The 15,797-nt window shown below is 44.8% G+C and overlaps 1 protein-coding gene across 3 annotated transcripts in view; it reads left to right on the top strand.

Moving 5' to 3' along the window:
• VGLL4 (vestigial like family member 4) overlaps window positions 1-15,797 on the top strand; it is a 66,401-nt gene that overhangs the window by 11,625 nt on the left and 38,979 nt on the right. Inside the window, exon 1 of one of the 3 annotated variants that reach the window (XM_042026735.1) lies at window positions 11,701-12,007. The exons of the other annotated variants lie outside the window; for them this stretch is intronic. Coding sequence (XP_041882669.1) covers window positions 11,926-12,007 — 82 coding nt within the window. The 5' untranslated portion in view covers window positions 11,701-11,925. Of the gene's footprint in view, window positions 1-11,700; window positions 12,008-15,797 lie in introns of those variants that run through there. 3 annotated transcript variants of the gene reach the window in all.

Consider the following 15,797-nt stretch of genomic DNA (forward strand, 5'->3'; position numbering starts at 1 on the left):
TCATTGATTCCAATCTTCAGAGGGCTCACTGCACTTCAGTCAGATCAGACCAAGAGTAAGCTTTGTAATTGGAATATTAGAGGAGACATGTAAGTGTGAGGAGACAAGAACTTGCTGTTTCTGTCAGGATTTGTGTGTGCTGATTGAGTTGGGAGGCCTCTCTGCCATCTGCTGACACCCTGCGCTTGGACCTGTTTGTCTGCAATCACTGCTGTGCTGAGCTTAACACAAACAACATTGCTCAATTCTGCTGCTGGCATCCAAAGGTGCAGGATTTATTCTGAACCTCTGTTATGCAACACAGCAAACCCAGTTGGATCCCTTTTTTATAGTATTTTTTTTTTTTCTGTGAGACTTTGCAAACTGTTGGGTGTTTGATAACCTCTGGCAGTGCTCAGATATCACTCCTGGTGCTGAGTCCCAAGCCAGCTGCTGTGCAGGCTGCTGTGGCTAATTGGTTTCTTTGGAATTGTCTTCACTGCACGGACATTCCTGACACAAATTCAATCTTCCAGCAAGCAAAGGAAACCTAAATCAAGCAGGCTTTAAGCTGAGCTGGTTGGCCTGTCTGGAAGTATAAAACAAAGCCTAAATTAGCTCAACAGAAACGGTGTTGTTGAAGTATTCAGTAGTGTGATGGTTGTCTCCTGTGTTGGTCTGATTGGAGAGAAGCTCCAGCACAGTTTACCAACACTTCTGAGGCTGGCAGAGCTCTGAGGGCTCCGTATTTGTTCAGTATGTGGAAAACCCGAGGAGAAAGTGGAGTATAAAAACCAGTCTGTTACTGCCTTTCAGTAGATAAGAATGACATGAGAAGGGTGACTGCAGTGGGAGCAGAGCGAAGCTGCCAGCCTGCGAAGGGTGGGTTAAACTTTAAAAACTCGTGTTCCACATGTACACATTTGTGTTCAGGGAATAAGCACAGCCTTGAGATGGAACACAGCTCACCAGAGATGGATTTTCTTGGTGGCATAAAATTCAATAAAAATAGGAATTCAGACAGAAGGTTTGGCAGGGTGATGTGTGAGTGTTGCTGTACGCTGGCAGCACAGCTGATCTCCTATTTTGTTAGTGACATGAATTTACTTGTGGCAAATCTGCTGCAGCCTGACAAAGTATCAAGGACTTACTGGCTTTTGAGCTGGGAGGATTATTTGTTTGGGAAAATCAACAGACACCTGGTTGATGTTCTTCTGGCTTTCCCTGTGGAAGGGATGTGTGCACAGGGAGAATCTGTGGGGATATCTGATATAACCGATGGTGAGTTTCCCTTTGTAGCTGCATCCTGCTGCTGATAAGTCTGAGGTGAACTTTGATCTTGGGATCATCTGCACTGCAGATTTTTTTACTGAGGCTGCTGCCTTGCCAGGGCTTATTCCCATGAACAGTAATTAATTCTAATTATTGTGAGGTTCGTGGATGTGGAGTCCTCGTTCTTATATTTGATCTGGGTGTATCTCACCTCACACAGAGAAACTGTGAGTGGACATCTTCCTGAGACTAAAGTCAGGGTTTTTAGCTGAAGTTAAGAAGCAGATTGTGCTCACTGAGATGCGTGAAGGGTCACAAGAATCCGGGAATGTGGAAGATACGCAACTCAACCGGCTTCCCAAATGGTAACATTTTGGTTGCTGCAGCGCTGGGCTTGCAAATCAGGATGCACAGGCAGGAATTGGCTGCTTCTCTCTTATGCAGAGGGTAAATGCTTCACTTTCTTGTGAGATCCAACCTTCCGTCCCTGGAAGAATCTGAGTTTATATCCCCCATCAACAAGGCTGTAGAGAGGAGTTTGCAGCCTGAGCACAGGCTGGAGCAAGGAAGAGGAGGAGGGTGTTCCACGAGAACCGCGCAGGACCAGGATTCCTTTAATAAAGCTGCTCCCCTGGCTGGCTGGTGGCTTCTTGAACACATTGTCAGTGCATTAACAGGTCAGACAGGTTCTGCCTGAAAAGAACATCCAGACCAAGAGTTCTTTTATTTGTAATTACCAGAGTGGATGAAAGCAAGGCGTGGTCCTTGGCCCGGCGAGGAGAGTCAGGATCTGACTGGCTTCTGTGCCTCCAGGGAAATCTCATCTTCCTGCCTGGATTTCTCCAGCTGCCATAGAGGTGGATACTTGCCTCAGGTGAAATCTGAATGTATTCATGCTTGTGAGGTTCCTCGCAGATAGAAGTTCTGTGCATGTAATATTTCTAATCTATTGTCTGTATTAGATTTTAGAGAATTCACCTTTTCAAAAATAAAAATACATGGCTTCGGTCTGGGTGCGTTCTTTCTTCTCTTTGTGGAAAGTAATTGGAACATACAATAATTTCTTCCATTGTGTTATGGATGTTTAAGTATCTGGCTTCAGAGAAAGCTCAAGATAGTGAATTTGTTCTGAGACAGAAGATATCTTCATGGCTGAGTGCATTTGATGAATGAGACACCTAAGAAGAAAATGTATTTTGACAGTCTATCCATCTGCACTTTTTAAAAGATGCTGTGTTCTGCCCAACCCAAACATTTTGGCGCTGCACGATTGGCCTTCAAAAATGTTCAGTTCAAAGGTTTTCACTAATTTCCAGTTCTGAGCTTGTGGATTCACTTTGAGGCCTAATTTACATGATTATTTTTTTCTATCTGTTAGATTTAAAAGCTGAAAAAAAATTAACATAAATTGTATGCAATATCTTCAGGTGCTCAGGGGAGAAAAGGGGCTTTAAGAAAAGCATCAGTATTGCAAAACTTTGCAATATTATGAAGTTGCAACATAAAGAACATGCAGGAAAAAAAGGAGCAATACTCTTTAAACATGTCTGTATTTTATTACACTATTTATCCTGAAAACAGCTTCCTAAGGCATGTCATGGTAAAGAGCAGAACGTCTCCAGCTCAGGACTTTTGGCTTTTTGTTAAACTCTGCTTTGTAACCTTTTTGCTGCTGCTTCTTTTAAACCAGAAGCACAGCAAAGCAGCTGAGCTGGGAGTGCTGGGAGCACCAGGCTGCTCCTGGGGTGTGTGTGTGTGAGCATTTTGGAGCTCATGAACAGTTACTCAGGGCTGCTCACACACCTGGCAGCCGCTCTTGCTCCAGACACATTTCCAAGGCTGACATAAACTCAATATTAAGGTCGTAAACTGGGAGCTTTTGATTCTGAGGCTCCACTGCCCGACTTTGATGCCTGGCTGGAATGCTTGTTGGTGCACGCCGTGTCTCTCTGCCTCTTGGTTTATCATTGTTCCAGCAAATCAGCGCTTCACACCAGGGATGTGACTCCTCATTTAATTGTCCTGGCCCAGCCCGAGCACTCATTTTCATATGACAGTTCAATTTCTCCAACTTCTGGAAGCAACAAGCCCAGAATTCTTGGCAATAGTCTGATTTACGTAATTAGCCCAGCTCACCACCTACAGCTGTTTTTTTTTTTTTTTTTTCTTGCTTGGGAGCTGGGATTTGTTTATAGGGGAGTGGAGTCTTTATCAGAAGGAGTTGCTGGGACCATTAGGACTCTTCTGCTTCTTTAGCCACCAGTCCTGTCACAAAATAACGCCTTTTTTACCATTTCTCCTGGAAGGAGGAGGATGTGAACTCCAGTATACTCAGGACATCTCTTTTTCCAGCTTTTTTGGAAAGAAGGTGGAGTATCACTGAGTTAGAGAAGCAAACATTGCTTATCTTGAGTTCACGTATCTGAGAGCACCTGCAGCTCGAGAGAAAGGAAATAAAAGGTCAAGAGGAAAAGGACCAAGACAGGGAGAGATAAGGAGGCAGTCTGAGAGTGTGATCTGTCACTTCAGTTTGGGGATATCAGTATCCCATGACCGAGTAGCTTTTGGTGCTGTCCTGTGGCTCCAGAGCTGCCAGGAGCCAGAACCAGGGGAGCTGAGCAGCTGTGGCTGATTCAGAGGGAAACAGGGAATTTTTGAATCCTGGGTCATGAAGAATTAATCTTTGATTGGGAAATTGTGGTGGGAGAGGATGGGGGGGCTCCGGGTAAGGTGGGATTTCTGGGAAAAGTTCTTCGTTCAGGAAGAGAGGGATGGGATTTAGGGTGTCTGGAGAACACATCTTGAGGAAGGGTGTTGAGATTGTTGGAAAGAGAGGGAGAGAGAGAGGAGCTTGTAGGTGAGTGGAAGGGGCTGTTAAGATGGGAAACCCTTGAAAAGGCTGAGGAGATTTTGAGGACGTTGTGGAATATTTGTGGCGTTTGGGAAAAATTGGATTTCGGGAAGTGAAGGGGTGGTAGATGTGAGCCTTGGGGGGAAAAACTGATCTGTACCCATAAATCTGCAGCCCCCAGGCTTTTTTTTTTTTTTGTGGGTAAAATTTGGGAGTCGTGATCCTTTCCTCTCTGGGTTAAAAACAAGCAAGTGCTGAAACATGGCAAAGCTCGGGTTGTGGTCACTGCAAATTCCTGCAGCACCTGGGATTCCTCATAGCCTTGAGTACAACCTGTGGCATGGGCAGTGCTCACCAGAGGGAGATTTTGATGACTTTTTGGTAAATTAAAAGCCAACATTTGGGGTTAAAGAATGGTCCCTTCTGCTAAAGGTGGTGAGGGATGGTTGTGAGATCCCTAAGAAAAGCAGGGTAGAGCTGGCAGAGGGGAAGTGACAGGAAATGCAAATAAAGACTTTACTGTTTTGGCAGAAAGCTGGAAGTTAATAACAAATAAGTGTCTTTTTTAATGCAAAACATGAAAAAAACCCTTTTTTCCCCCCACTTTTTAAAAGTGAAAACAGCACAAGCACAATAAGAAAAGCTAGCATTGATTCCAGTGAAAAACAGCTTTGGTGGAGAATTTTCAGCATTCTCTAGGTTTCATTTTTGGAAGGAAAAATGTCTTGCCTTGTGTAGCTGTGGAAATGGAAATGGTGACTTTGATCCTTTGGAAAAAGGGTTTCAGCTCCCATTCACTGTCAGGCCTTGTCCTGGCTGCAGAGCAGCAATGTTGGAAGGCTGTGTTTTGGAACAGGGAGGGCTTGGCTACTTTTGTGAGGTTTTTCCCTATTATTTCTCTCTTTCTGAGACCTGAATTTGTACTTTTGGACAGCAAGGGCATTCTCTGCAGTATTTATTTAGTGGAATTAATACAATTGATAACGTTCCACTTGTGTCCTACAGAGCACTGCACACATCTGTGTGTGTGTGAATAAATCAGATACGGTTAAAACTTACTCTTCTTGTGTTAATAAACAATGCAAGGGCATCACCTCATTGTTCTTTTTTCTTCTATTGATCCAGAGGATGTTCCTCAGCATCCTGAGCAAAGGTTCTCTGGGTGGCTGGGTTTGTGTGAGCACTGCAGTTTGGGATAAGTGAGAGTGTGTTTAAGGTTGGGCAATTTTTTTTTCTTGGTGTGGTAAAAAATATTATTAAGGTCAAATACTTTTTCAATAATAGAGAACAAGACCCTCAATTGGAAAAGAACAGCCTTAGAGCATGAATGAAATTTCATTTAAATTTAATGGACTAGGTTGCAAGTTTTATAATTGGGTTTTGCAATAGGTACTTATTAATATTTTAATCTTAATATTTAGGATAAGTAATTGCTTTAATGTGTAGAAGCCAAAATTATTCTGTTTTGTAAGAAAATGGGTGATTGATTTTAGTGCATGGGACAGCATTGGGAATCCTGGTTTTATCTCATTTATAAGGTAGTTCTAATTATTGTAATATTCAGTCTGTGTGCAAGCAAGGTCAGCTCCATAGATTTACATATGTTGACATCTAAGCTCAATTAGGCCCTGTGTGTGTATATATATTTATATTTTAAAGAGTATATTTTATGTCTTGCCAAGTGAGCTATAAGGGGAAATGTTTTCAAAGACTTTCGTGATCTTGGAGCTCTCTGCTTTATTTCTAAACCCTGTAATTAGTGGCTTCTGGAAACTGGATTTGCTTCTTCCCAAAGCTGAGGGATATGCACAGTAATTTTGAAATCTAACCTCTAAACAAGGTCTGGCTCCTAATTTTCCTAAGTTAAAACTTGTTCAGATGCCTGAGCATAAAGCTGACTTAAAATAGTTTTTTTTTTCCTTTAGTACTCTCTCTTTTTTATTATTTTCCTTTTTTTTTTTTTATCCCCTCATATTGGAAGAATACAAAGTAATTTCTTTGCCCTGCTAACACAGTGTCAGGGCATGGCAATGTTTGCACTTCACTGTTTGCATCTGGAGGCTCTGGTGGTGTTTGAGACTCTTTGTAGTTCAAGTTGAATTATGTTTGTGATTATCATCAACCCTTCAGAAATTTAAATTAGTATGCAAATAACAGAAAAGATTATCAAGTTTTTAATTAGCACGTAACAACTTTTCCACCCAGATAAACTAGATTGATCTGTTGTGTGTGCTTTAGCTGCATTTTTGAAGTGTTCTCAGCCCAGCCTAAGAAAAAACAAAAAGAGAAATACTACTGCAAATTGTGAGCTGCAAGATACCATTGAGAAATGGAAAACATTCTTGATAAATCAGAGGCTTCACACAGCACCTCTGTGAATATTTTATATATTCACTCAAACTTAAATGTGGTTGTTGCCAAAAAACCCCTACAAGCCCCAATGGGATCTCAGGGAAGCTCTGTCTGTGCCCTGCCTTGGATCCTGCCTTTCCTGGCCCCAACTCCCACCTGAAAAGGGCTGTGGAAGGACAGCAGGTGTGTTTAGTTTGGGGTGGGAGACAAATAGTTCTTGCTAATGAGGGCAGGTTTTAATTCACCAAAAGCTTTTTGGGTTGATAAATACCTTGGAGTTTTCTGATCTGGTGTGAAATAGCTGGTCCTAAACTGCTAAATATTTACAAACAAGTGATCTGAAATTTCTATTTACCATCACAGTGATGTTTAAAACCTCTGTGTCTTTGAGAAAGTGAGTAGTACAGCATAAGAACTGCAGTACAGAATAAGAACTGCGCTACAGCAAGGCATTTAAAAAAAAAAAAAAAATTTAAAAATCCATCTGCCAGTCCAGACAAGTCATTACCATCTATTCCTGGGCCCTACAAGTGCTTGCAGCTCTAGATATTTTCAGGCATCACCATGTTTTTGGTTTCCCTGGCGTTTTGTTCAGTGGGAACTGAAGCCAGGCTCTCTGGTGGCCTGGTCCTGCTGGGAATTCCTAAGTTAGCTGGCAGTGTGTGACACACACACTCATAAACAGATTTCCTCACTAGACCATGCTGTGTTTGGGGTTTTTAAGCAGCACTGCCTAAGTTTAGGGTATGACAAGAATGGTGGAATATACAAATTCTTTTGTTACAAGTCAATACTGGGTGTAAGCCTACTGTTTCAGTCTTGAGAAGCTCCAGTGATAATTTTGTGTTCTCTAATGTCTGGCATGTTGGTGAAACCTTTAACTGGGGGACAGGTAAAACAGGAAGGAAGGCACCAGCTTTAGCTCAGAGATGCTCTGCCTGGTAGGGCTTTCTTTAATTTTTTATTTATTTTAAGGGAACAGCTAGTTTGGTGTGATTAAAATCTATTTGCAATGCAACTTTATGACTTGAAAGAAAAGTGGAAGAATGCACATTGGGAAGAATGTGTGGTTTGATCTCTTCTGTTCACTGGTGCAGTTGTGAGTACTTAATGCTTTGTAAGAAGTGTGTAAAGTTATGTTTTGTGGTGTCTGACTCACTGAGGGAAGAGTTGTGTTTGCTCTCTGTGGATCTCAGAGGCTCAGCTGTGAGATTGCTGCTTGCAAGGAGCTTGACATGTCATTTTCCTTGTGGTACTTTTCTGGACTTGCTGCGTGCTCAGTCCATTTTAACTGTATTTCCTCATCACACCTGAATGGATTTCAAAGCAAACACCCCATCTCGCTTCAGGGAGAATTCTTATTTTCCTTTTCTCCTGTGAAATCCATTCTAACAGAAATGTGAGAACTGGGGTGGTGAGAGCAGCAGTGTTGCAGTGGAGTGTGCAGAAAAAGAGAAGCCTTTTCCTTCAGGCACATCGCCACCTAGCAACCCTCAACTCCAATGCGCTCCTTTCCTAGGGAAAGAAAAAAGGCAAAACCTGTTTTTAAATGTTCTTGCTTTATTCCTCCACCTCCTCCTCGGTGTGCATTGAGGTTTCAGTAGGTGCCTGTCTGACCTGAGGAGCTGCAGCTGATAATTATCCACTCAAAAATGGAATGATACTGAGCAGCACTGTGTGGCCACACAGACATATCAGAGTGTGTCTCACCTCTAGAAAGCCTATTTTTTCCTCTCAGTTGCTGAACTGGTCGCTGTTTCAATAGTAGCTCTCTGTGATGATCTTCATGGGTGGAATTTCAGTTGTCTCCCATCTGCGGGGTTGATTCTTGGCCAGTGTTGCCCATTTTCCCCCTGGAAGATGATGTGGAGTGCAGGCACCAAAGGCATTTTATTTTCTCAGGCTCTTCAGCACTGCCTGAGGCAGCAGCACTTGTGAGAGAGCAGAGGGACAAGAGGGTGGAGGAGGGCAGAGAAAAGGCAAAAAAAGCGCAACTCCCTGTATGTTTGTAATGTTCAAATGCTCTAAAACCCATATAAACTCTCACTGTCAAATCTGACATCATAGGCTTGATATATTGAGACTTGTTTCCCCTACAAAAATTCAGTTAAACAAATAATATCCAGTTGTAAGGATTTATTTTTATATTAAGTCCTGTTATTGACAGTGGTGATTGACCTGCTCTTTTTTGTTTTCCTTATTTTGCTTTTCGTGCCTCAGAACACTTCTGTGGTGAGACACTGTTGTGTGCAGACTGAATTTTTGCTGTCTGTGTTGAAGCGCAGCAGATCCCTGAGAGGCTGAGGTCTGTCCCCTGCTCTGTGGGATAATGAGACTGAAATCCCATGCAAATCCCACCGGAGCCCGCGGCTTTCCCGTTACCTCTAGAGGCTGCTGTTGTGTTAAAGTTCAGTGGGTTCACGGCGGATCCCAGATCTGGGATTCGCTGCCTGCCAGGAGGAGGGAGCGTGCAATCCTAGAGGAAGTACTCCAGACAGTGTGAGGCAGGGATACCACAGCACGGAACTGTGTCTGCAGCTATCGGGATGTAGAAGGAATTGATAAAAAATAGCCTTTTTTCTAACCCACCGATGCTGCATTGATTATTGGTTTCAGTTCGGTGGAAGGACGCTCAGATGGATGAGCAGCAATCCGAACTGAGAATTTGCTGACAGGAAATAAGTACTTTACAGTGACCCTGTCACTATTTGAGGTCAATGCCTGCTGGATTTGGATTTGTTGAGCTGATACATTTTCTTCCAAAGACAGTTTCCCTAAGAATGGATCTTGGGTTTAAAATGTAATATGAGATAGGTTTACACTGATAATTCCCCCCACTCTTTCAGTAGGCATTGCCTTGTTTTCAGCATAGATATTTTAATTTAGAAGTTCAAAAAGCTCCCGGTGTTTGGTACCAGTTTATTATTATTTGTTGTGAAGCTTGCTCGTTATGCAACATTTGACAAGTCTGATCAGAGTGTGCACTGAAATGCTGAAAGCCATTCACTTAACAGGGATCATTATTGCCCAAAAACCTGCACACCAGTGACTGCTGGTCTAATAAAGGAGAATTAACTCCTTTATTAATGTCTGGACAGCACTGAGTAGTCAGTGGTTTGTGGACAACACCCAACCATGCTTTTCCAAACAGCTTGAAGAAATATGTAACTTTAAATATAGAGGAGAATTCAAATTGGACTTGGAATTGTAATGCCCATGTGCACCCCTGTCTAGTAGGGCACTGCTTTAAATCAGTTTAAATAGTGCTTTCTTTTCTTCCTCATCTCCTGCACCTCCCACAAAAGTTCAAGTATTTTAAAGTGAAAAGATTAAATACTTCTTGTCCTTCCCAAGCATCCAATTCAGGTGAATTCAGGGATGCTCTCTATGTTAAAAACTGTACATATCAAAATATTGTTCCCAAAATTGGTGAGGAGCTTGCATTTCATGCTGAAGAAGCGTGCCTCTCTTTTTTTTTAATGTTGTACGTGTGGATTTTTATTGCTGTTTATATCTTAGAGGGCTCAGACTTCTCTTGATGTCTTGAACAGACAGCTATTTTAATTTGATGGATTGGTGTAGAGTATCTCTGTGTATGCACGATATGCAAAACTTCTAGTGCCCTGCCTAAAAATCACCATATTCTACTCTTTATTAAAGGTATTTCTATTTTTAGAAAATAGCATGGGCTGCTTTGGTCTGTGTGGTTGCAACTTTTGCAGAACAACTGCAACTTTTTATTGGATTCCATTCAAGAAACGTGCTGTTACCTCAGCACTGTGTATCTGAAGTGAGGAGAAACCTTTCTTATGTTCTAGGCAAACTTCTTTAGAATATTCAGTAGATACTAGCAGTAAATTTAAACCACCTGTTCTCACTGAAATATCCAGAGCATTCAAGCAGTAACTCTCAAAATGTCAGCCTGTGGCTTGGCTCTGTCATGTCCTACCTTCCCCTTCTCGAGCAGAGGGGAGAACTTCTCAGGGTGCAAATGAAAGTGTTTTAGTGGTTCTCTCTGTCTGCCCCTGTGTGTACCATGAAGATTCTCTATTCCAGACAGGCAGGGATGAGCCGTGCTCCAAGCTGAAGAGGGCAGAGGGAACATTAGGACTCCAATAGCTTTTTTAGTTTCTCTTGGAGCAAACTTCCCCGGGGTTTATTTCTCTTTTTGTATCAACCCCAGACTTGAGGTGCTGATCAGCCGCAGGAAATGCAAACCGGTGCCCATGAGGTTCGCGAATGCTGCCACCCTCCCAGATGTTCTGCCCTCCCAGATGAGTCGCACACATCTGTCTGAGCAGGCTTTGTGCTCCAGGTTGGGACTGCAGAAGGGCAGCCCACATCCCGGGATGAGAGAGTTGCAGCACCAGTCTCCATCATTTCTGTCACCTCAACTGGAGCTTTGGCAGCTGCTAAAGATCCAGAGCCCGGAACGTTTAACCACTAATAGCCCTTGAAAAATCTGATCTGCCTGTGCCCTGGTGGAATTGTAGCAATGTGCGCGATGCCTGTTTATAGGCATGGGGAGAAACCTTTTTAAACTGTTTATATACAAACTATATACATGGGGAAATGGCCACTGGCTCACGCCTTTTATTTTAATTGTCTCTCTCATTCCTGTGATTCCATTTATCATTCCTGCGATGCCATCCTGCCATTCCATGGCTGCTGTTCTGTCCTCTTGCTGTAGAACCGCATTACTTCTCGCTGTAAGGCACTGAGGCCGTGCTGGGGGGTGAAACAGGCGTTGGAGAGGCAGCATTAGTTTGAAACAGAGGATCAGCATCCGCCCCCCAAAGCTGCCGCGCTGCCGCCCGTGCCCGGGGGAGGCCCCTCAGCGCCGCGGCCGCCGCTTCCTCCCCTTCCAGCCGCCTCCTCCTCCCGCTGCTGCCGGGCGGTGTTTCCTGTGCGAGCGGCTCTGACGCGGCCGTGCCTTCCCTCCTCCTCTCCTCTCCTCTCCTCCCTCCCTCTCTGCCGCCCCCCGCTCCGCTCGGGAGCACAAAGCACCCCGGGCACGGCGGCGCCTGCGCGGGGCGGGCCGGGCTCTCGGCGGAGCGGGCTCGGGGCCCGCGGGCAGTGCCGGCCACTGCCGCTGTCAGCGCCGGCGCTCGCAGCGGGCTGCGCCCGCGGACCTGCCCTCCTCCCTGCCTGCCCTGCCCTGCCCTGCCCCGCCGCCTCTGCTTTGCTTTTACACTCTTATTTTTAATTATCATTATTTTTTAATTTTTTTTTTTTTTTTTTGAACTGGGAAGAACTCCGCACGGCCCCCCCCTCCCCCGGCCCCCCCTCCGCTGCGCAGCGCGTTCCCCTCGGCGGGCTGGCAGCGGAGCGAGAGCGCTCGGAGCCCGCTCCCCCTTCCCGACCCGCTCCAGGCTGGGCCTCTGCTGGAGTTTGGAAGCCGGGAGCGCTTCGGCACCGTCTGCCCGGCCGCCTCCCCCTCCCGGAGCCGCTCCTCTCCGCCAGCCCGATAAATGCTGTTTATGAGGATGGACCTGTTGAACTACCAGTACTTGGACAAGATGAACAACAATATCGGCATCCTGTGCTACGAAGGTAATGGTGCCTCGCCACGGGAAATCAGTGGTGCCCTCGCACGGGGAGGGATGGATGGATCCCTTCGTCGAGCGGTGCTCGCTGTTGTTTGTCAGCGGGGATGTTTTCGGAGATCGCCGGTGCGGGACGCCCCGCGGGCTGTTGTCAGAGCTTTGTTTCAGGGCAGGGATTTCTTTCTTTCCATTTGAGGTTTTTTTTTTTTTCTGTTCATTTATTTATTTATATATATATTTTTTTTTTTTTTTTTTTTCACGAGCCGCGTTTTCAGCGCCAGCTTTACTTTCCCTCGCCGGCCGCATTGCTGGGACTAAAGGCCGGGCTGGCGGGCGGGGTGGTTTGTCCGTCTCTCCCACCGCCGCGGGGCCGGCTCGCGGCCGCACACGTGTGGGCCCGGCCCGGCCGCTGCCGGGGCCGAGTGTCCGGCGTGTCCGGCGTGTCCAGCGTGTCCCCGCGGGGCCGTGGCCATTGTTCGGCCCCCGGAGCCGCCTCCCCCAGCGCCGCCCCGGCCTGGCCCCGCCGGCCTTACACAAGGCCCGCGCTGCTGGAGCGCGGCTCCCGGTGCCCGGCGGGGCCGGCCCGCGCTCCTCGCCCGCTGCCGGCGCTCTCGGCCCTGCTGGGAAGGCGCCTGAGGTAACAGGGCTAAATCACTTTCTTAATCTTCGCGGAGTTTTCTCTACGTGCGGCTCGGAGAAGCGGTTATGGCTTGGCTCTGCCTGCAGAGAAAGGCACCGCTGAGCTAATTCGGCTTGGCAGCGGGGCTGGTTTTGCTGTAGCCACACACAAGCACGGCGAAAAGCGCTTTTTTTTTTTTTTTTTTTTTTTCTGATTCAGCAGGAACGTTTTCCATGTTCGTTTGGAAAATAAACTTGCTGGAGTTGTCAGGAAAGAAACAATGCGGAGCAGGCACAGGGCAAGGAGATTTCTGTTCACACTGCTCAGAAAAAGGCCAGGCCAGAACACAGGCAGCTGAATCTCACTTTGGAAATTACAGTCTTTTCTGTCCCTTAAATCAGCACGGTTTCTTCCCTTCAGGAAGTGGAGGGGCTCCCTGTTGTACTGTTAATATCTTTGTTTCTCCTTTTATTCCTTCTTTTTCTTTCCTGCACAAATATGTATATATTCATTTGAATAAAGCTCTTTTACAGAAGATTGAGCTGAATAATACAGAGCTGGGGTTCAATGGTCCCAACTTCTTTCTTATCCCATACTTTCTTTGTTAGAGCAAGAAAACTAGTTAAAAAAAAAAAAAGAGGAAAAGGAAAAACAACCTTCAGGATCCTTTAACTTTCTAATTTCAGGACCGTTTAAATTTTTCACTGCTTGCTCCCTGCAGTAATTAGTGTTTTCTTTGGAAGCAATTGATAACTTCTGGTGAAGACCATGGAATTTTATGCAAAGCTTTATTTACATAATACATCTTTCTGAGTGTTTTGTTGACTAAGTTTTGTTGATCTGTAGTTTTGGCTCATTAGTTCAATTCATTGTAATTATGCTTAACATTTATGGAAGATTCTTTCCAGCCCCCTTTTTTTCCCCACCTCTTCTCCAGTAATTGTTATTTAACCAGATCTTAGCTTTAATGGTTCAAAAGCAAAAGAACAGCTAAAGGAATACACTCTACTAGAGCAGTTTTTGTTTAGGTTAGACATCTGTTGCTATTTTCCTTATTCTGGAAGTTAACATTTTTAACACTAAAATAAACACACACAAAATCAAGAAAAGAAAAGCAAAACTTCAGTGGTGTTTATAGCGAGGTGTTTATATCCCAATGGTTTAAAAAGTATAAACACTGGCAACATCTGCTCTGAACTCAAAGGGTGTTTTAGAGATGCCTACAGATCTTCCAGGCCTCTGCCATGGTATTTATTTTATAAGTGAGTTGTGTCAGCAGTGATGGATCTTGTCTTTCCAGGAACACTGTTGCAGCAGTTACTATATTGACAACAAAATGCCCTTTCAAACTCAATTAATTAGGATTTACTGAAGGCCACACTTGAACTACTTACAAATTGATGCCTTCCTGAAAAGTACTTTTGAAGATATAGGATAAGATACAAATACATTATGTGATGGGAAAACAGGTTTGAAATTTCAGAGGAAAGAAGGATGGGCCTGTAGGCCACAGGAAATAGATGTGTTCCTTATTCCTTTAGATTCCCTCTTGAAACACTTGGTTTTGTTTTTTGAGATGGTGGGTATGCTGGTGAGATGGGTCAGTAGTGTTTTATGAAGTTTACTGGTGGTTTTACTCTTTCAGCTCTGGCACTGCAACTATTGGATTTGCAGCTGCAGCCTGTGCAGGAGAGATGCGTTGGTACCTAAGCAATAAATAGGGAAAGTTCCTCCACCGTGTGCCTTTGGCAACCCTTTAGTTCAACATGGAGCAGAGCAGTGTAATTTGCATCCCGAGAGGAGTCCTGCTTTTTCTTGCCCAGCAAGAGTCACAGATAGCAATTTGTTATCTGTGAGCTGCAGGCTGCTGAGTTAATGCCAGCCCTGGAGAGCCTTCCCTGGCTGGGAGGGGCTGGAACCTCCCAAGAACCTCATCTCCTGCTGTTCCTAAATCGTGCCATTCATGATCAAGCTCCAGCCATGGAGTTTCCAGCACAGAAACAGTGTCCAGGTGCTGTTTGGGTCATTAAACATGTTTCTGATTTTGCCTTCCTCTCTGGGGGAAGAGGAAAAATGGTGATAACATAGATGGGATCTGCCTTGTGGGCAGCAGGGTGTCTGCTGGGGCTGGGCTGGGAGTGGCAGATCTGGAAGTTCTCCCCATTAACTGTTCAGAAGGGAGGCTGTGCTGCAGATTTAGCTCTGCAGGTGGAACCTGACCTGAGGTTGGCTGTTTTCTCAACCATGGGATGATTTCTTTTATTGTTTTGTTGTGAGGTTGGTAAAACACTGGCACAGGTTCTCCAGAATGGCTGTGGAGTCTCCACCTTTGGAGATACTCAAATCCCACCTGGAGCCCTGAGCATCCCAGCCTGGCTGAGACTGGTTTTGAGCAGGAGGTTTCTAGGTGATCTCTGGAGGTCCCTTTTAGCCTCTTGGAAATTTCTGCACACTCGTGTAATTAAAACAGCCAGGAAAAGGATTGTAACCAGGGACGAGGGGGAAGAGTTTCTGAGAGGGGGTCCATAACTCTGAAGCCCAGGATAAAGCCATTTCCTTTCCTAAAGGTTGTTTGTTTTACACTGATAATTTGTATCCTTTTGAGGGTTTTCTTAATCTTATTACTAGTTTTGAGCCCCCATGATGTCCCATGATAATCTCAAATCCACCTGATGCTTTTGGAGGAATATCTGAATTTCAATGAGTTGGTGTTTTTTTTGACAAGTTGCGTAAAGAAGACGTTTGAGTTTTGTCTCCCTCCCCAGTGAAAGAAAATTTTTAAATCATTCAAATGGGATTGTTTAATCCTCACCAATGGAAAATGAGTTATATTAGTGATGATTGGCCATTTCAGGCAATATATTGTAATATATTTGGTGCAATAGGAAAGAAAAGAAGAAATAATTGGAGAATCGTTGCCTTGGCATCTGGATGCTTATCTTTATGTGAATACATCTGATATTCTTCTACTCAACATTGCTGCCAGTGATCAACAATGGCCAGTTTAATGAGGAGTGCTTTCATATCATTGTTTTCTTCCTAATGAGCTCAGGGACATCAGAAAGCTCCTGGGAGCCCTCGCTGAGGTGCAGAGGCCAGGGAGCAGCACCATTCTGAGGCAGGCTGGCATTCCCAGTGCTTCCTATCAAATGACAGGCACTTGATCCGGGCAGGTATT

The sequence above is a fragment of the Corvus kubaryi genome, unplaced genomic scaffold (assembly GCF_017639235.1).
Source record: "Corvus kubaryi isolate FWS band 111438036 unplaced genomic scaffold, C.kubaryi_AGA036_p1.0 37285, whole genome shotgun sequence".
Taxonomy (NCBI): domain Eukaryota; kingdom Metazoa; phylum Chordata; class Aves; order Passeriformes; family Corvidae; genus Corvus; species Corvus kubaryi.